Here is a 24812-nt window from a genome sequence, read left to right on the forward strand (position 1 = left end):
CTTCCGTTACCCATAACCCCCAGTCATTCTCTTTGCCTTGATCACAGGAGGATAGCGAAGAAGGTGTCTGAAGGATTTGGGGCTAGGCTGTGTCCATGTCAATCTCCTCCTTAGTAAGAGTAATGGTAGCTTTTACCAGTTAGAAGGTGGCGAGGTGGTCCTTGCTTTATTTCAAACACATATGCTACCCCTTTAATAGAAAACCAGAGTTGGTTACTCTGTTTTTTCTTTTTTCTACAGGTCCCTGACAGATGTTGATGTGTTAGTCACACCTTAGAAGCTGTTCCTGCCTGCAGCTGGATCCACAGGTAAGTGCTATTGCCTTCTAGGTCTTGGGGCAGCACTTTAGAGGTTAATCCTCTGTGGATCTTTCATATGGGACTCACTTTATTTCCTGGGTATAGGAATTTAAGTTTAGGCAGCATTTCTTAAACAGGGACTTCTAAGTGGAAGTTTTATTTAAAGAGGAGGAATCCTTAAGGGGTTAATATTTAGCCCTAGATTTTGAGGCTGAGTAAGGCTGGACGTTTCAGGGGTATTTTGTTTTTCCCTGATAGTGTGTATATTTTATTGTCGGAATTTGTGTGGGCAGTTTCTAAATGTTTTATTTTTAAACATAGCGCTTATTTTGCGTGCTTTGAAACCTGTGACGTTGCGGTCACGTGTCTCTCTGCTCTTTCGCTTTGTTTTTTTCATAGCGTTCTGAGGAGCAGAGTGGCGTGCTGCTTGGAGCTGCTGCTGAGGGATTTTGTTATCCTGTCGACTGAATGTCAGAGGGATAAACTAGTTTCTTATAGAATCCGGTTGCTAGTGGGAGCTCCTGGTTCCGGTGTGGTGAGTTACCTCAGTCAGTCTGAGGATATAGAGGTAGTGTTTTTACTTCTGATCTCATTCTGCAGTGGGGTATTGTACTACAATTTTATTTTGTAATTTGTTTAATTCTGTGAGAATTTTCAATACTTTTGCTACTATGGACACTGGACAAGATGTTGCAGTTAACTTTGTTAAATGTTTGCTTTGTTTGGAGGTTAAGATTGTGCCTCCTATGCAATTGTGTTCCACATGTTTAGATAAGACTTTACACTTTAAAGATAAAATGTCTCCTGATTCTATCTCTCAGGATAATTTTGTTCAGGCCGTGCCTCAGTTATCTCCTCAAACGTCCCATTCTGTTTCACATGAAGTGCCCTGCGGTTCCTCTCAGCCTCCTCCTGGGGGTGTTTATTTACCAACGAATTTTGCTGCGCAAATAACATCTGCTGTGTCAGCAGCCTTATCAGCCTTTCCGGTTGCTGGTAAACGCAAGAGGAAATCCAAGAATATTAATGTTTATAAGGGTTCTGACTCCGCTAAGGCTGCGTTAGTCAGTTTTCCCCAGTTATCTGATGATTCTTCTGAGGGTGAGTTATCAGATTCTGATACTGTAATGACCAATGCTACGGATTTAGAGGAGATTAATTTCAGATTTAAGCTGGAACACCTCCAAGTTCTTTTAATGGAGGTTTTTGCTACTTTGGATGAAGCCCATTCTTCTGTCGCAGAGAATCCAAAGAGGTCTAGTAAACTTAATAGGGTATATGATGTACCTTCATCTGTGGAAGTGTTTCCAGTTCCAGACCGTATGGCAGATATCATTACTCAGGAATGGGACAAACTGGGGATTCCTTTTTCTCCATCCCCTGTTTTTTAAAAAGATGTTCCCTGTTGCTGATGCTATTCGGGACTCATGGCGCACAGTAACCAAGGTAGAGGGAGCTATTTCTACTCTGGCTAAAAGAACTACTATTCCCATTGAAGATAGTTGTTCTTTCAAGGGTCCTATTGATAAGAAGCTTGAGGCTTTTTTGAAGAAGATGTATATTCATCAGGGATTGCAGTGGCAACCTGTTGCTAGTATTGCCACAGTTGCGGGGACAGCATATTATTGGTGTGATGATTTATCTAATCTTATCCAAGAAGAGACTACTATAGAGAAGATCCAAGATAGAATCAAGGCTCTCAAGTTAGCCAATACCTTTATTTGTGATGCCAATATGCAAGTTCTTAGATTGGGTGCTAAGATTTCTGGTTTTACTGTTTTAGCTCGCAGAGCTCTGTGGTTAAAATCTTGGTCTGCAGATGTCACATCCAAGTCCAAGCTTTTATCTTTGCCTTCTAAGGGTAAAACCTTATTTGGTTATTTGGTAATTTCTGACAATACAGGTGGAAAGGGCTCTTTCCTACCTCAGGATAAAAAGAATAGACCTAAGGGTCGTCAGAGTTCTAATTTTAAGGAACAGAAGTCTTCCTCTTCCAAATCTGATCAATCCAAGTCCTCTTGGAGGCCCAATCAGCCTTGGAATAAGGGGAAGCAAGCCAAAAAGCCTTCCATTGATTCCAAATCAACATGAAGGGGCCTCCCCCAGTCCTGTAATGGATCAAGTGGGGGCAAGCTTTCTTTTTTTCGGCAGGCTTGGATATGCAATGTGCCAGATCCTTGGGCCATAGACCTAGTATCCTATGGTTACAGAATAGGATTCAAATCGTGTCCTCTCCGGGGCAGATTCCACCTGTCAAGGTTATCTGCAAACCAGATAAAGAAGGAAGCCTTCTTAAATTTTCTAAAGGACCTATCACCTGGGAGTGATTGTTAGAGTTCCTCTAGAGAAACAGGGTCTAGGGTTCTATTCAAATCTATTTAAAGTTCCCAAAAGGAGGGCACTTTTCGTCCCATTTTGGAACTAAAGTGTCTAAACCAATTCCCCAGGATTCCTTCCTTCAAAATGGAAACCATCCAGGCCATTATTCCTTTGGTTCAAGAGGGTCAATTCATGATGACCATAGATCTGAAGGATGCGTAAGTTGCTTTTCAAAAAAGGTTCTTTTGGCAGTGGTCAGGTCTCAGGGCATTGCTGTGGCACCTTATCTGGATGACATCTTTTCATCTAGCAAGATCTCATACAGAGATGTTATCTATTCTACGTTCCCACGGGTGGAAAGTGAATCTGGGGAAGAGTTCCCTTGTATCAGATACAAGGGTATGTTTCTTAGGAACACTTATAGATTCTCTGTTTATGAAGATTTTTCTGACGGACGTCAGAAAATCAAAACTTCTTGCTTCATGCCTTTCTCTCCAGTCTATGATTCGTCCATCAGTGGCTTAATGCATGAAGGTGATTGGTTTGATGGTTGCTTCTATCGACGACAATCCTTTTGCTCGATTCCATCTGAGACCTCTGCAACTATGCATGCTCAGTCAATGGAGCGAAGACCTTTCAAATCTTTTGCAGAGACTCTCTCTTGTGGTGGATGTCTCGGGATCATCTGTCTCTGGGCACGTGTTTCCAGAGACCTTCCTGGGTGATTGTGACCACGGATGCCAGTCTTTTAGGCTGGGGAGCGGTTTGGGGCTCCTTAAAGGTGCAGAGTCTGTGGACTCGGGAAGAGTCTTCTCTTCCTATAAACATTTTGGAGTTGAGAGCAATCTTCAATGCTTTGACAGTCTGGCCTCAGCTAGCCTTTCTTCTCCGGTTTATCAGATTTCAGTCGGACAATATCACTTTAGTGGCCTACATTAATCACCAGGGAGGAACTCGGAGTTCCTTAGCAATGAAGGAGGTGACTCGCATTCTTCAGTGGGTGGAATCTCTAGTTTGTCATCTCTCTCATATGCCATCTACATCCCAGGGGTGGATAATTGAGAATGGATTTTCTGAGCAGGCAGACTTTTCATCCTGGAGAGTGGGCTCTCTACCCAGAGGTTTTCACAATGATAACCTTTAGGTGGGGGGTTCCGGAGTTGGATCTGATGGCGTCTCATCAAAACACCATACTTCCAAGATACCGTTCAAGGTCAAGGGATCCTCAGGCCGTTTTGATAGACGCTCTGGCGGTTCCTTGGATCTTCAATCTAGCATACCTGTTTCTTCTGTTTGCTCTCCTTCCACGAGTCATTGCTTGTGTCAAGCAGGAGAGAGCATCTGTGATCCTAAAAGCTCCTGCATGGCCTCGCAGGATCTGGTTCGTGAATCTGATAAGGATGTCATCTCTTCCACCTTGGAAGTTGCCTCTGAGGAAGGACCTTCTACTTCAGGGTCCATTCCTCCATCCAAATCTAAATTCTCTGAAGCTGACTACTTGGAGATTGAACGCCTAGTTTTGGCTAGACGTGGTTTTTCTGAGAAGGTCATAGATACTATGCTTCAGGCTCGTAAGCCTGTTAATCGTAAGATTTACCATAGGGTATGGCGTAAATACCTTTATTGGTGTGATTGAAAGCGGTTCTCTTGAAATAAAGTTAAGGTTCCTCGAATTTTGGACTTTTCTTCAGGAAGGCATGGAGAAAGGTTGGTCAGTCAGTACTCTGAAGGGTCAGATTTTGTCATTGTCTATTCTTCTGCACAAACGTCTGGCAGTTCTTTTGTTCAGGCTTTGGTCAGAATTAAGCCTTTGTTTAAATTGTTTGCTCCTCCTTGGAGCCTTAAAGGGATAGGAAAGTCAAAATTAAATTTGCATGATTCAGTTAGAACATGTAAGTTTAAGACACTTTTTTAAATTCACTTCTATTTTCAAATGTGCTTCATTCTCTTAGTATCCCTTGTTGAAAAAGAATATGCACATATCATACACCAGTGGGAGCTAGCTGCTGATTGTTGCCTTCACACATTTGTCTCTTGTGATTGGCTAACTAGATGTGTTTCAGCTAGCTGCCAGTAGTGCAATGCTGATCCTTCAGCAAAGGATAGCAAAAGAATGAAGCAAGTTTGATAATAGAAGTAAATTTGAAAGTTGTTAAAAATGGAACATTCTATCTGATTCATAAAATAAATTTTTTGGGTTCACTATCCCTCTAATCTTGTTAACGTTTTGCAGCAGGCTCTGTTTGAGCTGATGCATTCTCTTGGTATTAGTTGTTATCTTGGAACGTTTTGTTTCTTATTGCTTCTGCTCGCAGAGTTTCTGAGCTTTCGGCTCCCATTACTTCGTTTTTCATGCTGATAAGGCGGGGTTCTTCATACTAAGCTAGGGTCTCTCCCTAAGGTAGTGTCGGATCGCAATATTAATTAGGAAATTGTTGTTCTTTTTGTCCTAATCCTTCTTCCCAGAAGGAACGTCTTTTGCATAATTTGGATGTTGTGCGTGCTTTAAAGTATTATCTTCAAGCAACTAAAGATTTTCGGCAGACTTCTGCCTTGTTTGTTGTTTTCTCTGGTAAACGTAGGGGTCAGAAGGCCACTTCTCCTACTCTTTCTCTCTGGCTGAGGAGTGTCATTTGCTTAGCTTATGAGACAGCTGGACAACAGCCTCCTGAGAGAATTACAGCTCATTCCACTAGAGCGGTCTCCTCTTCATGGGCTTTCAAAAATGAAGTCTTTGTGGAACAGATTTGCAAAGCGGCTACATGGTCCTCTATTCATACTTTTTCCAAATTTGATACTTTTTCCTCGGCTGAGGCTGCATATGGGAGAAAGGTTTTTCAAGCGGTGGTGCCTTCGGTTTAGGCCCAACTGTCTTGTTTCTCCCTCCCTTTCATTCTGTGTCCTCTAGCTTGGTTATTGGTTCCCACTAGTAATTGGAATGAATTGTGGACTCTCTATGCCATAGGAAAGAAAACAAAATGTATGCTCATCTGATAAATGTATTTCGTTCTGGGCATAGAGAGTCCACGACCCACCCTTGTTTCAGACAAGTTTTTCTGTACAAACCTCAGGCACCTCTATATCCTTGTGTTACTACTTTTTCTGTTCCCTTCGGCCAAATGACTGGGGGTTATGGGTAAGAGAAGTAATACTTAAAGGGACACTAAACCCAATTTTTTTATTTCCTGATTCAGATAGAGCATGTAACTTTAAGCAACTTTCTAATTTACTCCTATTATCAATTTTTTCTTTGTTCTCTTGCTATCTTTATTTGAAAATGCAGGAAAGTAAGGTTAGGAGCTGGCCCATTTTTGGTTCAGCACCAGGGTAGAGCTTGCTGATTGGTTTTCTTACATTTAGCCACCAATCAGCAAGCGCTACCCAGGTGCTGAACCAAAAATGGGCCGGCTCTTAAGCTTACATTTCTGCTTTTTCAAATAAATTGATAATAGGAGTAAATTAGAAAGTTGCTTAAAATTGCATGCTCTATATGAATCATGAAAGAAAAAATGTGGGTTTAGTGTCCCTTTAACAATTTTGCTGGGGGTGCTCTTTGTCGCCTCTAGTAATTGGAATGAATCGTGGACTCTCTATGCCCGGAAATAAATAAATATATCCAGTAAGCATGCATTTTTTTTTTTTAGTAGACAACCCAAAGTATTGATCTAGGCCCATTTGGTATATTTCATGCCACCATTTCACCACCAAATGCGATCAAATAAAAAAAAAACTTTTTCACAATTTTAGGTTTCTCACTGAAATTATTTACAAACAGCTTGTGCAATCATGGCACACATGGTTGTAAATGCTTCTCTGGGATCCCCTTTGTTCAGAAATAGCAGACATATATGGCTTTGGCATTGCTTTTTGGTAATTAGAAGGCTGCTAAATGCTGCTGTGCACCAGCAAAGAAGGGGTTAATTAGGTAGCTTGTAGGGTTAATTTTCGCTTTAGTGTAGAGATCAGCCTGCCACCTGACACATCCCACCCCCTGATCCCTCTCTTCCCTCCCCCACCTCACAATTGTCAACGCCATCTTAAGTACTGGCAGAAAGTCCAGTACTAAAATAAAAGGCTTTTTATTTCCATATTATATATATATTGATTCCTCTGCAGTGTAGCATCCCCTCTTACCCTCCAACCTTCCTGATCCCCCTCTACCTAATTACTGCCATCTAAGGTACTGGCAGCTGTCTGCCAGTACCTAGTTGCTGCAAATTAGGCATTTAAAAAAAACAAAAAAACCCCAAAAACTATTTTTTGCTGTAGTGTAGCTGCCCCCCTCAATACCATCCCTCCTACCAGATCGACTTGCCACCCTCCTATTCCCATCACTCAGCAATATAACCAGGATCCCCACTCTCCCACTCCCTCCTTCCCCCTCCCTGCCGCTTTCAGTGGGTTTTTTTCCCCCAATCATCGTGCGCAACTCCTATCCACCTCCAGCGATGGGCCGACCACCCCGCCAACGATTGGCACCACAGCTGTGCGATGCAGAGAGGGCCACAGAGTGGCCCTCTCTGCATCCATAACTCTGCAAATCTATTTCTGCAGTGCCCCACTCAGGGGGGCATTGAGAAATAGGGCAATCTCGCTATTTTGAGCAAAATCGGGACAGAGAGAAGCCCAGCTGCAGGGCATAACGACCAGCGTCGTACAAGGTATGACACTGGTCGTTAAGGTGTTACAATTGCTTTCTTTATCTGAATCATGAAAGAGAGGTTTTGGGTTTCATGTCCCTTTTAAGGGATGAATAAACTGTTTTTTTACAGTGTGTTTATTACTATGTGCCCAGTAGTTCAAATTGCCTTTCATTAAGATACATTAAACCCAAAATTAAGTTCCCCAATAAAGGCCTAAATTACAAGTGGAGTGCAAATATTAAGTACAAACGATTCTATTTTGTGCTCGTGTGTATTTTGTTTCTTACTATTTTTTACACTATATTATACTTAAGGACAGGGAATTTGGGAGAATGCCAGTTACTTTGGGTAAAATGGCAAGAAAGCATCAAATACATACAGCTTTGAATTCCTTTTCTTCTACTTTTTTCTTTCTTCTCCATTAATATGTTTTCATTGTACCAATTATTAGGGACATTGATGGAAGAGAATCGTGATTAACTTTTGCTCTTTTTGTGAAAGGGGCTTCAGAGAACTTCCAGCTTGCCCCGGAGACGAGGAAATGCTCCATTTCTTCGACCAACTGACCGACCTGTCTCACTACATGGCAACAGTGAGTATACAGACAGAAAGGATTACCTTATATTGTAACTCTAAAGGGAGATTAAACATTAATAAATTTTATAGGCATAGTATTGAGCTTTCACTGTATTCAGGTGCTGACGTGTTTTCATATGTGCAGCAACTTTCCTTCAAATACCTGCAATGTAACCTAGGCTCCAAAATGCCCCCCCCCCCTAATTAGAGGGAGGTGCGTGAAATGTATTTAGTTTTTGCTATAACTTTAAGTAGTATACTAATGTCCTTTATACTCTAGAATAGCACATCAGGTAATAAGTTTGAGTGACATTTTATAATTCACCTTTTAGGTGTAGAGAATGGTGCAGGAAATGGCTTCTTCTAGCAGGAAAATGGGAGGAGCTTTTATGCGCCTCTGATGAGCCAGAGCTGATGGATAATGCAACATGCATGGAAATTTTTTTCAAAGGCAGCGGCATTTCCTATTGTGTCTGTGCACCAAGGTTCTGAAATTACAAGGTGTTTATTGTTCCTTTAAGGCAGTGAAGGGCAGTAGGTGTACTATGGGCTGAGGCTTCTCCTGTGGCCCTAACGTATGTTAAGGGGACATAAAAACCTAATTTCTTCTACAAGATATGACGAGTCTACAGATATCATCCTTGTGGGATTTATCCTCCTGCTAACAGGAAGTGGCAAAGAGCACCACAGCAGAGCTGTATATATAGCTCCTCCCTTCCCTCCACCCCCAGTCATTCTCTTTGCCTGTATATTAATAGGAAGAGGTAAAGTGAGGTGTTAGTTTAGTTTCTTCAATCAAGAAGTTTTTTATTTTCAAATGGTGCCAGTGAGTACTATTTTTCTCAGGGAGAGTGAGGATTCTTCCTGCCCTGATGTTGATGATCTTAGCAAGCGTTTTCTAAGATCCATGATGGTTCCCACAGCTGCTGAAGGTAGTGTAAGAAAATCTTCAGGGTGGAGACTGGTGTGTTGCTACAAGCAACTTTGAGGTATGTTCAGTCTTTTTGTTTCTGGGAGACTTGATGCACAGAACAGGCTGACAATTTCCCCTTTATGGGGAGGGGGTAAGCAGTATACACATGTATAAAGAAATGTTGTACCTGGAATCCCTTTCTCTTTATTACCAAACTATGTTAAAGATTTTTGTCTGATAAAGAGGGGCTTTGACGCTGGGAGTTGCGGTTCTGTTTCAAATGGTCATGGCTTAGTGTTCTGAAATATTGGGCAGCGTTTTCACTTACTATATCGAGTGGTTATAAGAGGACACATGGCTTATAGGGGACATGTTTAATTTTTTTGTTATGACCCATGCGGGTCTTACCGTACTTGCAAACGCCCACGGTGGGCGGGGCCTATTCGCACGCTCAGACGCGCAGTTCAGTTGGATCGCATGGGCGACAGAGTCCTTTTCTCCAACATAGGTGTGTCCGGTCCACGGCGTCATCCTTACTTGTGGGATATTCTCTTCCCCAACAGGAAATGGCAAAGAGCCCAGCAAAGCTGGTCACATGATCCCTCCTAGGCTCCGCCTTCCCCAGTCATTCTCTTTGCCGTTGTACAGGCAACATCTCCACGGAGATGGCTTAGAGTTTTTTGGTGTTTAAATGTAGTTTTATTCTTCAATCAAGAGTTTGTTATTTTAAAATAGTGCTGGTATGTACTATTTACTCTGAAACAGAAAAGAGATGAAGATTTCTGTTTGTAAGAGGAAAATGATTTTAGCAACCGTTACTAAAATCGATGGCTGTTTCCACACAGGACTGTTGAGAGGAATTAACTTCAGTTGGGGGAAACAGTGAGCAGACTTTTGCTGCTTGAGGTATGACACATTTCTAACAAGACTTGGTAATGCTGGAAGCTGTCATTTTCCCTATGGGATCCGGTAAGCCATTTTTATTAAATAAGAATAAAGGGCTTCACAAGGGCTTAAAGACTGGTAGACATTTTTCTGGGCTAAAACGATTGATTTATAAGCATTTTTAATAGTTTATAGCTTTGAGGAGTTATTTTATTCTTGGGAATTATGTTAAATAACCGGCAGGCACTGTATTGGACACCTTTTTCACTGGGGGGCCTTCTCTAATCATAGGCAGAGCCTCATTTTCCGCGCTTCTATTGCGCAGTTGTTTTTGGGAAGCAAGGCATGCAGATGCATGTGTGAGGAGCTCAGATACATAGAAAAAGCTTACTGAAGGCGTCATTTGGTATCGTATTCCCCTCTGGGCTTGGTTGGGTCTCAGCAAAGCAGATACCAGGGACTGTATAGGGGTTAAATATAAAAACGGCTCCGGTTCCATTATTTTAAGAGTTAAAGCTTTCAAATTTGGTGTGCAATACTTTTAAGGCTTTAAGACAATGTGGTGAAATTTGGTGAATTTTGAACAATTCCTTCATACTTTTTCACATTTTCAGTAATAAAGTGTGTTCAGTTTAAAATTTAAAGTGACAGTAACGGTTTTATTTTAAAACGTTTTTTGTACTTTGTTATCAAGTTTTTGCCTGTTTAACATGTCTGAACTATCAGATAGACTATGTTCTGTGTGTGAGGAAGCCAAGGTTCCTTCTCATTTAAATAGATGTGATGTATGTGACACAAAATTTAGAGAAAATGATGCCCAAGATGATTCCTCAAGTGAGGGGAGTAAGCATGGTACTGCATCATCCCCTCCTTCGTCTACGCCAGTCTTGCCCACACAGGAGGCCCCTAGTACATCTAGTGCGCCAATACTCCTTACTATGCAACAATTAACGGCTGTAATGGATAATTCTATCAAAAACATTTTAGCCAAAATGCCCACTTATCAGCGTAAGTGCGACTGCTCTGTTTTAGAAAATACCGAAGAGCATGAGGACGCTGATGATAATGGTTCTGAAATGCCCTACACCAGTCTGAGGGGGCCAGGGAGGTTTTGTCTGAGGGAGAAATTTCAGATTCAGGGAAAATTTCTCAACAAGCTGAACCTGATGTGATTACATTCAAATTTAAATTGGAACATCTCCGCGCTCTGCTTAAGGAGGTATTATCTACTCTGGATGATTGTGACAAATTGGTCATTCCAGAGAAATTATGTAAAATGGACAAGTTCCTAGAGGTCCCGGGGCCCCCCGAAGCTTTTCCTATACCCAAGCGGGTGGCGGACATTGTAAACAAAGAATGGGAAAGGCCCGGCATACCTTTTGTCCCTCCCCCTATATTTAAGAAATTGTTTCCTATGGTCGACCCCAGAAAGGACTTATGGCAGACAGTCCCCAAGGTCGAGGGGGGCGGTTTCTACTCTAAACAAACGCACTACTATCCCTATAGAAGATAGTTGTGCTTTCAAAGATCCTATGGATAAAAAATTAGAGGGTTTGCTTAAAAAGATGTTTGTTCAGCAAGGTTACCTTCTACAACCAATTTCATGCATTGTTCCTGTCACTGCAGCAGCGTGTTTCTGGTTCGATGAACTAGAAAAGTCGCTCAATAAAGATTCTTCTTATGAGGAGATTATGGACAGAATTCATGCTCTTAAATTGGCTAATTCTTTTACTTTAGACGCCACTTTGCAATTGGCTAGATTAGCGGCGAAAAATTCGGGGTTTGCTATTGTGGCGCGCAGAGCGATTTGGCTAAAATCTTGGTCAGCGGATGCGTCCTCCAAGTACAAATTGCTTAACATACCTTTCAAGGGGAAAACGCTGTTTGGCCCTGACTTGAAAGAGATTATTTCAGATATCACTGGGGGTAAGGGCCACGCCCTTCCTCAGGATAGGTCTTTCAAGGCTAAAAATAAACCAAATTTTCGTCCCTTTCGCAGAAACGGACCAGCCCCAAGTTCTACATCCTCTAAGCAAGAGGGTAATACTTCTCAAACCAAGCCAGCCTGGAGGCCAATGCAAGGCTGGAACAAAGGTAAGCAGGCCAAGAAACCTGCCACTGCTACCAAGACAGCATGAGATGTTGGCCCCCGATCCGGGACCGGATCTGGTGGGGGGGCAGACTTTCTCTCTTCGCTCAGGCTTGGGCAAGAGATGTTCTGGATCCTTGGGCGCTAGAAATAGTCTCCCAAGGTTATCTTCTGGAATTCAAGGAGCTACCCCCAAGGGGGGAGGTTCCACAGGTCTCAATTGTCTTCAGACCACATAAAAAGACAGGCATTCTTACATTGTGTAGAAGACCTGTTAAAAATGGGAGTGATTCATCCTGTTCCATTAGGAGAACAAGGGATGGGATTCTACTCCAATCTGTTCATAGTTCCCAAAAAAGAGGGAACATTCAGACCAATCTTAGATCTCAAGATCCTAAACAAATTTCTCAAGGTTCCATCGTTCAAAATGGAAACCATTCGGACAATTCTTCCTACCATCCAGGAAGGTCAATTCATGACCACGGTGGATTTGAAGGATGCGTATCTACATATTCCTATCCACAAGGAACATCATCGGTTCCTAAGGTTCGCCTTTCTGGACAAGCATTACAGTTTGTGGCACTTCCATTCGGATTAGCCACTGCTCCAAGAATTTTCACAAAGGTACTAGGGTCCCCTTCTAGCGGTGCTAAGACCAAGGGGCATTGCAGTAGTACCTTACTTGGACGACATACTGATTCAAGCGTCGTCTCTACCTCAAGCAAAGGCTCATACGGACATTGTCCTGGCCTTTCTCAGATCTCACGGGTGGAAAGTGAACGTAGAAAAAAAGTTCTCTATCTCCGTCAACAAGAGTTCCCTTCTTGGGAACAATAATAGACTCCTTAGAAATGAGGATTTTTCTGACAGAAGCCAGAAAATCAAAACTTCTAAGCGCTTGTCAAGTACTTCATTCTGTTCTTCTTCCTTCCATAGCGCAGTGCATGGAAGTAATAGGTTTGATGGTCGCGGCACTGGACATAGTTCCTTTTGCGCGAATTCATCTAAGACCATTACAACTGTGCATGCTCCGTCAGTGGAATGGGGATTATACAGACTTGTCTCCGACGATACAAGTAGATCAGAGGACCAGAGATTCACTCCGTTGGTTGGCTGACCCTAGACAACCTGTCACAAGGGATGAGCTTCCGCAGACCAGAGTGGGTCATTGTCACGACCGACGCCAGTCTGGTGGGCGTGGGGCGCGGTCCTGGGAACCCCTGAAAGCTCAGGGTCTTTGGTCTCGGGGGAAGAATCTCTTCTCCCGATAAATATTCTGGAACTAAGAGCGATATTCAATGCTCTCAAGGGCTTGGCCTCAGCTAGCAAAGGCCAAATTCATACGGTTTCAATCAGACAACATGACGACTGTTGCATATATCAACCATCAGGGGGGAACAAGGAGTTCCCTGGCGAGTGGAAGAAGTGACCAAAATAATTCAATGGGCGGGAGACTCACGCTCCTGCCACTTGTCTGCAATCCACATCCCAGGAGTGGAAAATTGGGAGGCGGATTTTCTGAGTCGTCAGACTTTTCATCCGGGGGGAGTGGGAACTCCATCCGGAAATCTTTGCCCAAATAATTCAATTGTGGGGGCATTCCAGACATGGATCTGATGGCGTCTCGTCAGAACTTCAAGGTTCCTTGCTACGGGTTCCAGATCCAGGGATCCCAAGGCGACTCTAGTGGATGCACTAGTAGCACCTTGGAGCTTCAACCTAGCTTATGTGTTCCCACCGTTTCCTCTCATTCCCGGCTGGTAGCCAGATCAAACAGGAGAGGGTATCGGGTGATCTTGATAGCTCCGGCGTGGCCACGCAGGACTTGGTATGCCAGATCTGGTGAATATGTCATCGGCTCCACCATGGAAGCTACCTTTGAGACAGGACCTTCTTGTTCAAGGTCCGTTCGAACATCCGAATCTGGCCTCACTCCAACTGACTGCTTGGAGATTGAACGCTTGATTTTATCAAAGCGAGGGTTCTCAGATTCTGTCATTGATACTCTTGGTTCAGGCCAGGAAAGCCTGTAACTAGAAAAATCTACCATAAAATATGGAAAAAATATATCTGTTGTGTGAATCTAAAGGATTCCCATGAGACAAGATAAAAAATCCTAAGATTCTATCCATTCTTCAAGAAGGGTTTGGAGAACGATTATCTGCAAGTTCTTTGAAGGGACAGATTTCTGCGTTATCTGGTTTTACTTCACAAAAAGCTGGCGGCTGTGCCAGATGTTCAAGCTTTTGTTCAGGCTCTGGTTAGAATCAAGCCTGTTTACAAACCTTTGACTCCTCCTTGGAGTCTTAATTTAGTTCTTTCAGTTCTTCAGGGGGTTCCGTTTGAACCCCTACATTCCGTTGATATCAAGTTATTATCTTGGAAAAGTTTTGTTTTTGGTTGCAATTTCGTCTGCTAGAAGAGTTTCAGAGTTATCTGCTCTGCAGTGTTCTCCTCCTTATCTGGTGTTCCATGCAAGTAAGGTGGTTTTGCCGTACTAAAACCTGGGTTTCTTCCGAAAGTTGTTTCTAACAAAAATATTAGCCAGGAGATAAGTCGTGCCTTCTTTAGTGTCCCGAATCCAGTTTCAAAGAAGGAACGTTTGTTGCACAATTTGGATGTAGTTCGTGCTCTAAAATTCTATTTAGAGGCTACAAAAGGATTTCAGACAAACATCTTCCTTGTTTGTTGTTTATTCTGGTAAAAGGAGAGGTCAAAAAGCAACTTCTACCTCTCTCTCTTTTTGGCTTAAAGCATCATCAGATTGGCTTATGAGACTGCCGGACGGCAGCCTCCTGAAAGAATCACAGCTCATTCCACTAGGGGCCGTGGCTTCCACATGGGCCGTCAAGAACGAGGCTTCTGGTTGATCAGATATGTAAGGCAGCGACTTGGTCTTCACTGCACACTTTAACCAAATGTTTACAAATTTGATACTTTTGCTTCTTCTGAGGCTATTTTTGGGAGAAAGGTTTTGCAAGCCGTGGTGCCTTCCATCTAGGTGACCTGATTTGCTCCCTCCCATCATCCGTGTCCTAAAGCTTTGGTATTGGTTCCCACAAGTAAGGATGACGCCGTGGACCGGACACACCTATGTTGGAGAAAACAGAATTTATGTTTACCTGATAAATTACTTTCTCCAACGGTGTGTCCGGTCCACGGCCCGCCCTGGTTTTTTAATCAGGTCTGTTGATTTATTTTCTCTAACTACAGGTCACCACGGTATCATATGATTTCTCCTATGCAAATATTCCTCCTTTACATCGGTCGAATGACTGGGGAAGGCGGAGCCTAGGAGGGATCATGTGACCAGCTTTGCTGGGCTCTTTGCCATTTCCTGTTGGGGAAGAGAGTATCCCACAAGTAAGATGACGCCGTGGACCGGACACACCGTTGGAGAAAGTAATTTATCAGGTAAACATAAATTCTGTTTTCTCTGGTGAGGCCCAAGTTTTTCCGGACTTCAAAAGGTCCTGAATAGCTTCTCGAGCAGCAGCAGTCACATTCGGGGGCAGTAGGGTGCAGGGGCCCAATTAAAGATAAAACATATTTTAATTGTTAACATCGTTATTTTATTGGTTTACTATATTTCAGCAAGTGGATGCAATATTGTTAGTGTTTTTGATCACTTTCAAATAAATTTTACTGCAAAAAAACACGTTTTTGAACGTCTCAGAAAATAGTTGTGCTTTTGAAATTTAAAGGTGCAGGTACAGTAATTTGTACTGCATTAACATTTGACTATAATTGAATTCAGAGCCAAAAGTTTCTTAATAAAAGAAGGTCTATTATAAGATTGCTAATCTGTTTAACATGTCTGACACTGAGGAGTAAACTGTGTTTAGATGCCACTGTGGAACCCCCCTCTAACTTTTTGTCCCTCATGTACTGAGAGGGCCTTGCAGTGCAAAGCACAAATTGTATGTAAAGAAAATGTGTCTAAGGATTATTCTCAGTCTGAGGAGAATCGGGGTATACCGCTAACTTCTCCCCAAGCGTCACAACCTTTAAACGCCCACCCAAGCGACTCCTGGTTCTTCAAACCGCGTCTAATTCTTTTACTCTGCAGGATATGGGCTGCAGTTATGTCAACTACCCTTACAGAGGTATTATCTAAGTTGCCAGTGTTACAGGGTAAACGCAGTAGGACAGAAGTCAATGTGAATACTGAGTCCTCTAATGCTTTATTAGCTATTTCCGATGTATCCTCACAGGGATCTGATATGGGGGTCAGGGAACTTTTTGTCTGAGGGGGAACTTTCCGATTCGGAAGTGTGGTACCTCAGACAGACCGGACACCTTGTCCTTTAAATTTAAGCTTGAAACACCTCCGCTCTGTTACTTTGGGAGGTTTTAGCGACTCTGGATGACTGATGGACAAATAATTAGAAGTACTTGCCTACACTGATGTTTTTTTCCGGTTCCTAAGAGAATCTCAGAGATTATTAAGAGGAATGGGACAGACCGGGTATTTTCCGTTCTCACCCCTCCTAATTTCAAGAAGATGTATCCCATATCTGACACTGTTCGGGATTCTTGGCAAACAGTCCCCTAAGGTGGAGGGAGCTATATCTACCCTGCGAAGCATACAACTATTCCTATTGAAGACAGTTTGTGCTTTTAAAGACCCTATGGATAAGAAATTGGAGGGTCTTCTAAAGAAATTGTTTATTCATCATGGTTTCCTCTTACAACCAACTGCCGTGTATTGTTTCAGTTACCACTGTGGCAGCCTTCTGGTTTGAGGCTTTAGAAGAGTCTCTTAAGACTGAGACTCCCTTAGAGGATATCTTAGATAGAATTAAGGCTCTTAAGCTGGCTAATTCTTTTATTACAGATGCCGCCTTTCAGAATGCTAAATTGGCGGCTAAGAATGCTGGATTTGCTATTTTAACACGTAGAGCGTTATGGTTAAAATCTTGGTCTGCTGATGTGTCATCTAAGTCAAAGCTTTTGGCTATTCCTTTCAAGGGGAAAACCCTAGTCGGGCCTGACTTGAAGGAAATAATTTCTGACATTACGGGAGGTAAGGGGTCATCTCCTACCTCAGGATAGAACTTCTAAACTGAGGGGGTAAACAAAATAATTTTAATTCCTTTCGAACGTTAAAGGGAGTCCCCTCTTCTTCCTCATCTTCCACCAAGCAGGAAGGGAATTTTGCCCAGACCAAGTCCGTCTGGAGACCCAACCAGATTTGTTACAAGGGTAAACAACCCAAGAAGCCCGCTGCTGCTACCAAAACAGCATGAAGGGGCGGCCCCCGATCCGGGACCGGATCTAGTAGGGGGCAGGACTTTCTCTCTTTGCCCAGGCTTGGGCGAGAGATGTTCAGGACCCCTGGGCACTGGAAATCGTGACCCACGGGTATTAAACTGGAATTAAAAAAAAATTCTCCCAAGAGGGAGATTTCTTCTTCACGATTGTCTGTAGACCAGATAAAAAGAGAGGCCGTTCTTACATTGGTGTAAAAGACCTCTCTGCTAATGGAGTAATCGTCCTGTTCAAGACTAGGACAGGGGGTTTTAACTCAAATCTTTTCGTGGTTCCCAAAAAAGAGGGGAACGTTCAGACCCATTTTAGACCTCAAGAGTCTAAACAAGTTTCTCAGAGTCCCATCTTTCAAGATGGAGACCATTCGAACAATTTTACTAATGAACCAGGGAGGGTCAATATATGGACTACCGTGGACTTGAAGGGATTGCATACATTCATATTCCTATCCCTATCCACAAGGATCATCATCAGGTACCTAAGGTTTGCCTTCCTGGACAAACATTTCAGTTCGTGGCATCTTCCCTTCGGGCTGGCCACAGCACCCAGAATCTTCACAAAGGTTCTAGGGTCTCTTCTGGCGGTCCTCAGACCGCGGGGCATAGCAGTGGCGCCTTATCTGGATGATTATTCTGATTCAGGCGTCGACTTATCATCTAACAAAATCTCATACAGACACAGTGTTGTCTTTCTGAGAGCTCACGGATAGGTGAATCTGGAAAAGAGTTCACTAATTTCCACAGACAAGGGTCCCCTTCTTGGGAACTCTAATAGACTCTATAGTCATGAAGATTTATCTACGGAGGCCAGAAAGTCAAAGATTCAAATACATGCCAAGCCCTTCAGTCCAATCCTCGGCCATCAGTGGCTCAGTGCATGGAGGTAATTGGATTGATGGTGGCGGCAATGGACCATCATTCCGTTTGGCTCGATTTCATCTCAGACCACTGCAACTGTGCATGCTCGTACAGTGGAATGGGGATTATGTGAATTTATCTCCTCAGATAATTCTGGACCAGGGAGACCAGAGACTCTTCTTTGGTGGTTGTCGCCGGATCATCTGTCCCAAGGGACATGTTTCCGCAGACCCTCGTGGGTGATAATGACAACGGACGCCAGTCTACTAAGGCTGGGGTGCAGTCTGGAATTCCCTGAAGGCTCAGGGTGTGTGGACTCAGATGGAGGTCTCTACTTCCAATCAATATTCTGGAATTGAGAGCAATATTCAATGCGCTTCAGGCGTGGCCCTCAGTTGGCTTTAGGCCATATACATCAGATTTCAGTCGGACAACATCATGACTGTGGCTTACATCAATCATCAGGGGGGGAACAAGAAGTTCCCTAGCGATGACAGAAGTATCCAATATAATTAGATGGGCGGGAGGCCCACTCTTGTTATCTGTCAGCAATCTACATCCCAGGAGTGGGACAACTGGGAAGCGGACTTTTTTAAGCTGACAGCTTTTCATCCGGGGGAGTGGGAACTCCATCCGGAGGTATTTGCCTCTCTGATTCTCCGATGGGGCAGACCGGAATTGGATCTAATGGCATCTCGACAGAATGCCAAGCTTCCAAGATACGGATCCAGGTCGAGGGGACCCTCAGGGCCGAACCGATAGATGCCTTGGCAGTGCCTTGGTCGTTCAACCTAGCTTATGTGTTTCCACCGTTTCCTCTCTTTCCCGGGTCATAGCTCGGATCAACAGGAAGAGGGCTTCAGTAATTCTATTTGCGCCTGCGTGGCCACGCAGTACTTGGTATGCAGATCTAGTGGACATGTCCTCTCTGCCTCCGTGGAAACTTCCAATGAGACAGGACCTTCTCATTCAAGGTCCTTTCCAACATCAAATCTACTTTCTCTGCAGCTGACTGCCTGGAGATTGAACGCTTGATTTTGTCTAAGCGGAGGATTCTCCGATTCGTCCATCGATACTTTGATTTCAGGCACGTAAGCCTGTCACTAGAAAGATCTATCATAAGATATGGCATAAATATCTTTTTTGGTGTGAATCCAAGGACTACTCATGGAGTAAGGTAGGATTCCCAGGATTCCCAAGAAGGTTTGGAGAAAGGGTTATCAGCGAGTTCCTTAAAGGGACAAATTTCTGCTTTGTCATTTTGCTACACAAACGTTTAGCTGATGTTCCACACGTTCAGGTCTTTTTGTCAGGCTCTAACCAGAATTAAGCCTATGTTTTAGACCAATTGCTCTGCCCTGGAGTTTAAATTTAGTTCTTAATGTTCTTCAAGGGGTTCCGTTTGAACCCATGCATTCCATAGATATTAAGTTGTTATCTTGGAAAGTTTTGTTTTTGGTTTCTATTTCCTCTGCTCGTAGAGTTTCTGAGCTTTCAGCATTACAATGTGATTCGCCTTTTACTTATCTTTCTTTCTGATAAGGTGGTTTTACGTACCAAACCTGCTTTCCGTCCTAAGGTTGTTTCTAATAAGAATATTAATCAGGAAATCATTGTTCCTTCATTATGTCCCTAACCCTTCTTCTAAGAAGGAGTGTATGTTATATAACCCGGATGTGGTCTGTGCCCTGAAGTTTTACTTGCAGGCGACTAAAGTTTTCTGTCAATCATCTTCATTATTCATTGTCTTTCTGGAAAGCGTAGGGGTCAAAAAGCTACAGCTTTGGACACTGACTAAAACCACCATATTCTTGTCACCCTAATTTTTTGTTCTCTTTGGATTAATACCAACCACACACTACCTTAGGAGCATCCCACTATTTTCTGGACTTTTACCAAGGTGCACCTTCTACAATAGGAAACTCCTCGGCCTATTAGGCCATCCCTTTAGCACTGGTTTTTTTAAAGTTGAATCATATTATTTTTTTGTTTTGTTTTGTTTTTAATTCTATCGTATTTTATTGTTATTGTAACATGGATCCATGAGCATTATTACTGTATATTATCATATGATTAGTACACTGACATTTTAAACAAATTGTGTGGAATAAATTTCATATTTTTAAACTATTATTTACTACATCATCTTTCTTACATCTCCTGCAAAAATTTACGACTATCATTTATTCTCAGCCTAATTGGCGCTCCCTTCCCTATCCTCAGGCCTATTTGGCGCTCACCTCCACTTCCTATCGATTCTTCTTTACACTGGGTACACTAGGGTACCCACTGAGGAGAGCTAGAGGTATCCCCTATCCCCTTTTCCTTAATCTGTTTTTTTGCGGCAGGATATACATCCTATCTTCTTACTGTCAAAAAGCTACAGCTACCTCTCTTTCTTTTTGGCTGAAGAGTATCATCCGTCTGGCGTATAAGACTGCTGGACAGCAGCCTCCTGAAAGAATTACGGCTCATTCTACTAGGGCTGTGGCTTCCTCATGGGCATTTAAAAACGATGCTTCTGTTCAACATATTTACAAGGCTGCGACTTGGTCGTCTCTTCACACTTTTCCAAATTTGATACTTTTGCTTCTTCTGAGGCTGGTTTTTGGGAGAAAGGTTCTTCAAGCAGTGGGTACCTTCCGTTTAGGGTTCCTGTCTTGTCCCTCCCTTTCATCCGTGTCCTGTTGCTTTGGTATTGTATCTCACAAGTAAGGATGAAATCCGTGGACTCGTCATATCTTGTAGAAGAAAGGGAAATTGATGCTTACCTGATAAATTAATTTTCTTCTACGATATGCCGAGTCCACTGCCCACCCTGTCATTTTTTAAGACAGGTTTAGATTATATTATATTTTTTATAAACTTCAGTCACCTCTGCACCTTTGGCTTTTCCTTTCTCTTCCTATCTTCGGTGGAATGACTGGGTGTGGAGGGAAGGGAGGAGTTATATATACAGCTCTGCTGTGGTGCTCTTTGCCACTTCCTGTTAGCAGGTGGATAAAATCCACAAGTAAGGATAAAATCCGTGGACTCGTCATATCGTAGAAGAAATACATTTATCAGGTAAGCATAAATTTCCTTTTTTTTTCTTTCAGTATTCAGATAGAGAATAGACATGTGCATTTATTGCTTTCAGGGAGCAACAAATGACGAATATCTCCGTCTGTCACACGGCATTTTGCTCTTTTTTGGAGTCTGATATCTTTGTGTGAAATGTGCAACACCCAGAGATCTGTGACAATCCAAATCTTAATGTATTGCATGTTCACACAACGATATCCAGCTCCGAAAAGAGCTAAATGCTGCCGGTAGGGCCAGTTTCCATTGAGATGATAAAGTTTTGAAAGCTGGTGGTAAAAATATTTATCTCCATTAAAGTCTATAGAGAAATTTGTTAGGTTACCACCAGTTTCCAACTTTACCACCTCAATGGAAACTAGGACATATTCCGCATTCGTTGCTGCCCGAAAGCAACAATGCACTTGTATAATAGAAAATACAATATCTAATTTGCTTCATTCTCTTGGTATCCTTAGTTGAAGAATCAGCAGTGCACTACTGGGAGCTAGCAAAATGCATTGGGAACCAATAAGCGGGGCATATATGTGCAGCCACCAATCGGCAAATCTTGAGACTACCTAGGTATCCTTTTCAACAAAGGATACAGAGAACAAAACATATTAGATAATAGAAGGGAAATTAAAAAGTTGTTTAAAATGTCATCATGCGCTATCTGAACCATGAAAGAAAATATTTGGGTTTCATGTCTCTCTCTCTTTAAGATGGAGATCATATACTATTTAACTTTTGTTAATCTCTTCTAATAACATACATATTGTTGATATGTTAATGTATTGGAAAATTGCAGAACATAAGTTTATATGAGTGACACAGAATATATAGTGACACTTTTAAGGACTTGGAGGTCACATTTGTGGATTACTGCATTATTCTTGAATCCCACAAGTGACATAAAGGGAGGAGCAACTTCTCTATGGAGTGAAGAAACCTAGTACTGCCCGGTATGTCTTGATGCTATGACATATTATTATGAGGGACAGAGGCACTATCATCTACAAATGATGATACAGGAATATGTCCTTGCTTTTTAATGCACCAGTAAAATGTATTTGGAGTTCCGTTGAATGGGGCACAAACCAGCATTACCTTTTGTTGTGCAAATATATATCATGGAGGAATATGCATACAGTTGGGGACAGTAGCTGAGTTCTGTGAATGCTGCAAGACCTGGGAGATAATCGTCTGCTTTTACTGTTTTGCAGCCTGTTTGGAAAATGCTGGTCTTGCTGTACACCTTGCTGTGGTCTTCTAGCAGTACTGGTGGGAAGATTGCTCTCGGCTATCAGTCCTAAATCTTCAGTCTAACGCAGGCCCGGAATACCCAGGAAAGAAAAGGCATTAATGGAGGAAACCCTGTGAACGGGCCATGCAATGGCCCCTCTAACTATGGGTACAGTTTGTTAAATCAAATATGCATTTCTATATAGTGCAGGAGAAACCTAGCTGTCATTTTGGTTTTAATGATTGAGTGTGTATGTTGGGAGCAATAAATTATTTAAAAATAACAAATACGCAACTTATAAAAATAAAATTATCAACCAGTTGGCTACAACATTGCAAAAATAGCTGATTATTTAATATACTGATATACTATAGCAAATATAGCTTGTGGTTTTTAAAATGGTCACCTAAAGGTAATACTTCTATAGGTTAAGTAGATAAGCTGCGCAAGATTCATTCCTCCTTGATAGTTTGATCATAAGTTAGTTATAATATAGTATTTATTATTATTACAGTAGGATTTCTGGAGGCAGGAAAGGTTAGTGACATAAAGCACAGGACAAACAAACCTGTAATTGTAACATATAGTAGGTAGATCACTTCTCGGCACAGTCGGTAGGTTTCAGTTATTGATTTGAAGTGATATTGGGTAAGGTGCACTCAAGCAGCTGTGGAATTTGTTGGCGCTTTACAGATACCTGATGGTGAGTAATAATAATAACTGCAGTAACTGAAGGGAACCTGTAACAATGGGGAAAGGAGGATGCTTTATCTTTGTTTTTTATTCATTCCCCAGCCATAAGCCCCATGCCTAAAATTGCTGAAATGGAGCGTCAGTTGAGAGAGGCCATGGCTGAAAAAGAGCGACTGCTGAAAGCTCGGGTGAGTAAATCTGTGTGTAGCGATAGCTGTCTTATATTAAGTATCTCCAGAGCAGTAATACTGTACTAGTCCTAGCGGAATACATCTGTTGGTGCAATGACAAGTTTGTTCTTTATTTAGTTTATAGACCCCACCCCTCGTACAAAAAGTAATATGATTAGCTTTAGGGAACTCTTTTTTCAATAAGTGTAGGTTTCTGAGAAGGAGAAGCAGAAGTTTATTTGTAGTGAAATGAAGAAAGGTCCGTGAGTGTGGCAGGTGTGAGAGGTTAGGTGGCATTGTTGTTCCCTGTGTTTACCACAAAGTGCACCGGTAAGACAGGCTAGAAAATGTACGACCTATCCACCCAGCGCATGGCAGCTCTCACAAACTGGGGGCTGCAGGAGTGAGCCAAGCAGTTTGCCTGCTCTTCCCTTACCCAGAATGCGCTGTAAGCCTCATGTGGCAATAGCTTCAGGGGGTGAACCCGGGACCACCTATAGAAGCGCAATTGAATGAGGCAAATGCGCAACACATCACAGTTAACGCCACCCTCCTCAAATGAATGTTGCTGGTTATAGAACATTTTTAAAAAACGCCTAATTACAACATTGTCTTTCAATAGGTTAGCACATCAGCAGAGTCTGGAACGTTATTAGAACATGTTAACACCATAGCTACAATTGCATCACTCAAACTCCACACACCCACTTTCCTTATTTAGAGGAGCCAATCCTGACTTTTCTGGAAATGACAGAGCCTCCCACTGTCTTGTGTTAACAAAATCTGCATTGCTTGACTTCAGCAGAAGAAGGAAAAGAAAACAAAATGTGGCAGGGTTAAGCTTTTTAAGGACGGGAAAATCCATCAATTTCACCCTTAAAGTTCAGGAAAGGGTGCAAAAGTAATAATGGAGGTATATTGCACAGTTGTTTACTATGCATTACTAGGCTTTTATATTAAAACCCTGTTTACTGTCCCTTTAAATGCTATCTCTAACACATAAAGGCCTGTAATTAATACATTTTATATTGATTTAGAAGCTATTTTTACATTAATAGGGACATGGAAACCCCAAAATTTTCTTTCATAATTCAGAATATAGGGGGCATATTATCAGGTCTGGCGGACCTGATCCGACACTCGCGGATCAGGTCCTGCCAGACCTCGCTTGATACGGCGAGCAATACGCGCGCTGTATTCATCATTGGCACCAGCAGCTCACAAGAGCTGCTGGTTCAACGCGCGCCCCCTGCAAACTCGCGGCCAATGGGCCGCCAACAGGGGGGGTGTTAATCAACCCATCGGTACTCGATCGTGGTTGGTATTGTGGCGTGTCTGTCCGCCGTGCTCAGAGCAGGCGGACAGGTTATGGAGCAGCGGTCTTTGTGAAGACTCGCCAGAAACAGGGGCCATCAAGCTCCATACGGGGAGCTTGTTAAATAGTGCCCATATAATCAATTTTAAAACAACTTCCAATTGACTTCTATTATTTAATTAGCTTCATTCTCTTTGTTATATCCTTTGCTGAAAGGTTATCTAGGCAAGTTCATGAGCAGCAGAGAACCTAGGGTTCTAGCTGTTGATTGGTGGCTTGCATATGTATACCGATTGGGATTGGCTCACCCGTGTGTTCAGTTAGAAACCATTAGTGCATTGCTGCTCCTTCAACAAATGATACCAAGAGAATGAAACAAATTAGATAATAGAAGTAAATTAGAAAGTTTGTTTAAAATGATATGTTTATACCTAAATCATGAAATAATTTTTTTGGGTTTCAATGTCCCTTTAAGC

At 42.4% G+C, this 24812-nt stretch overlaps 1 protein-coding gene across 1 annotated transcript in view; it reads left to right on the forward strand.

The window, feature by feature from the left end:
• The window catches only part of PHLDB3 (pleckstrin homology like domain family B member 3), a 147092-nt gene that overhangs the window by 98059 nt on the left and 24221 nt on the right, over nucleotides 1–24812 (forward strand). Inside the window, 4 exon segments of the mRNA XM_053691087.1 lie at nucleotides 7763–7853; nucleotides 22139–22179; nucleotides 22181–22326; nucleotides 22961–23039. Coding sequence (XP_053547062.1) covers nucleotides 7763–7853; nucleotides 22139–22179; nucleotides 22181–22326; nucleotides 22961–23039 — 357 coding nt within the window.

Source organism: Bombina bombina, chromosome 8 (assembly GCF_027579735.1).
Source record: "Bombina bombina isolate aBomBom1 chromosome 8, aBomBom1.pri, whole genome shotgun sequence".
NCBI lineage: Eukaryota > Metazoa > Chordata > Amphibia > Anura > Bombinatoridae > Bombina > Bombina bombina.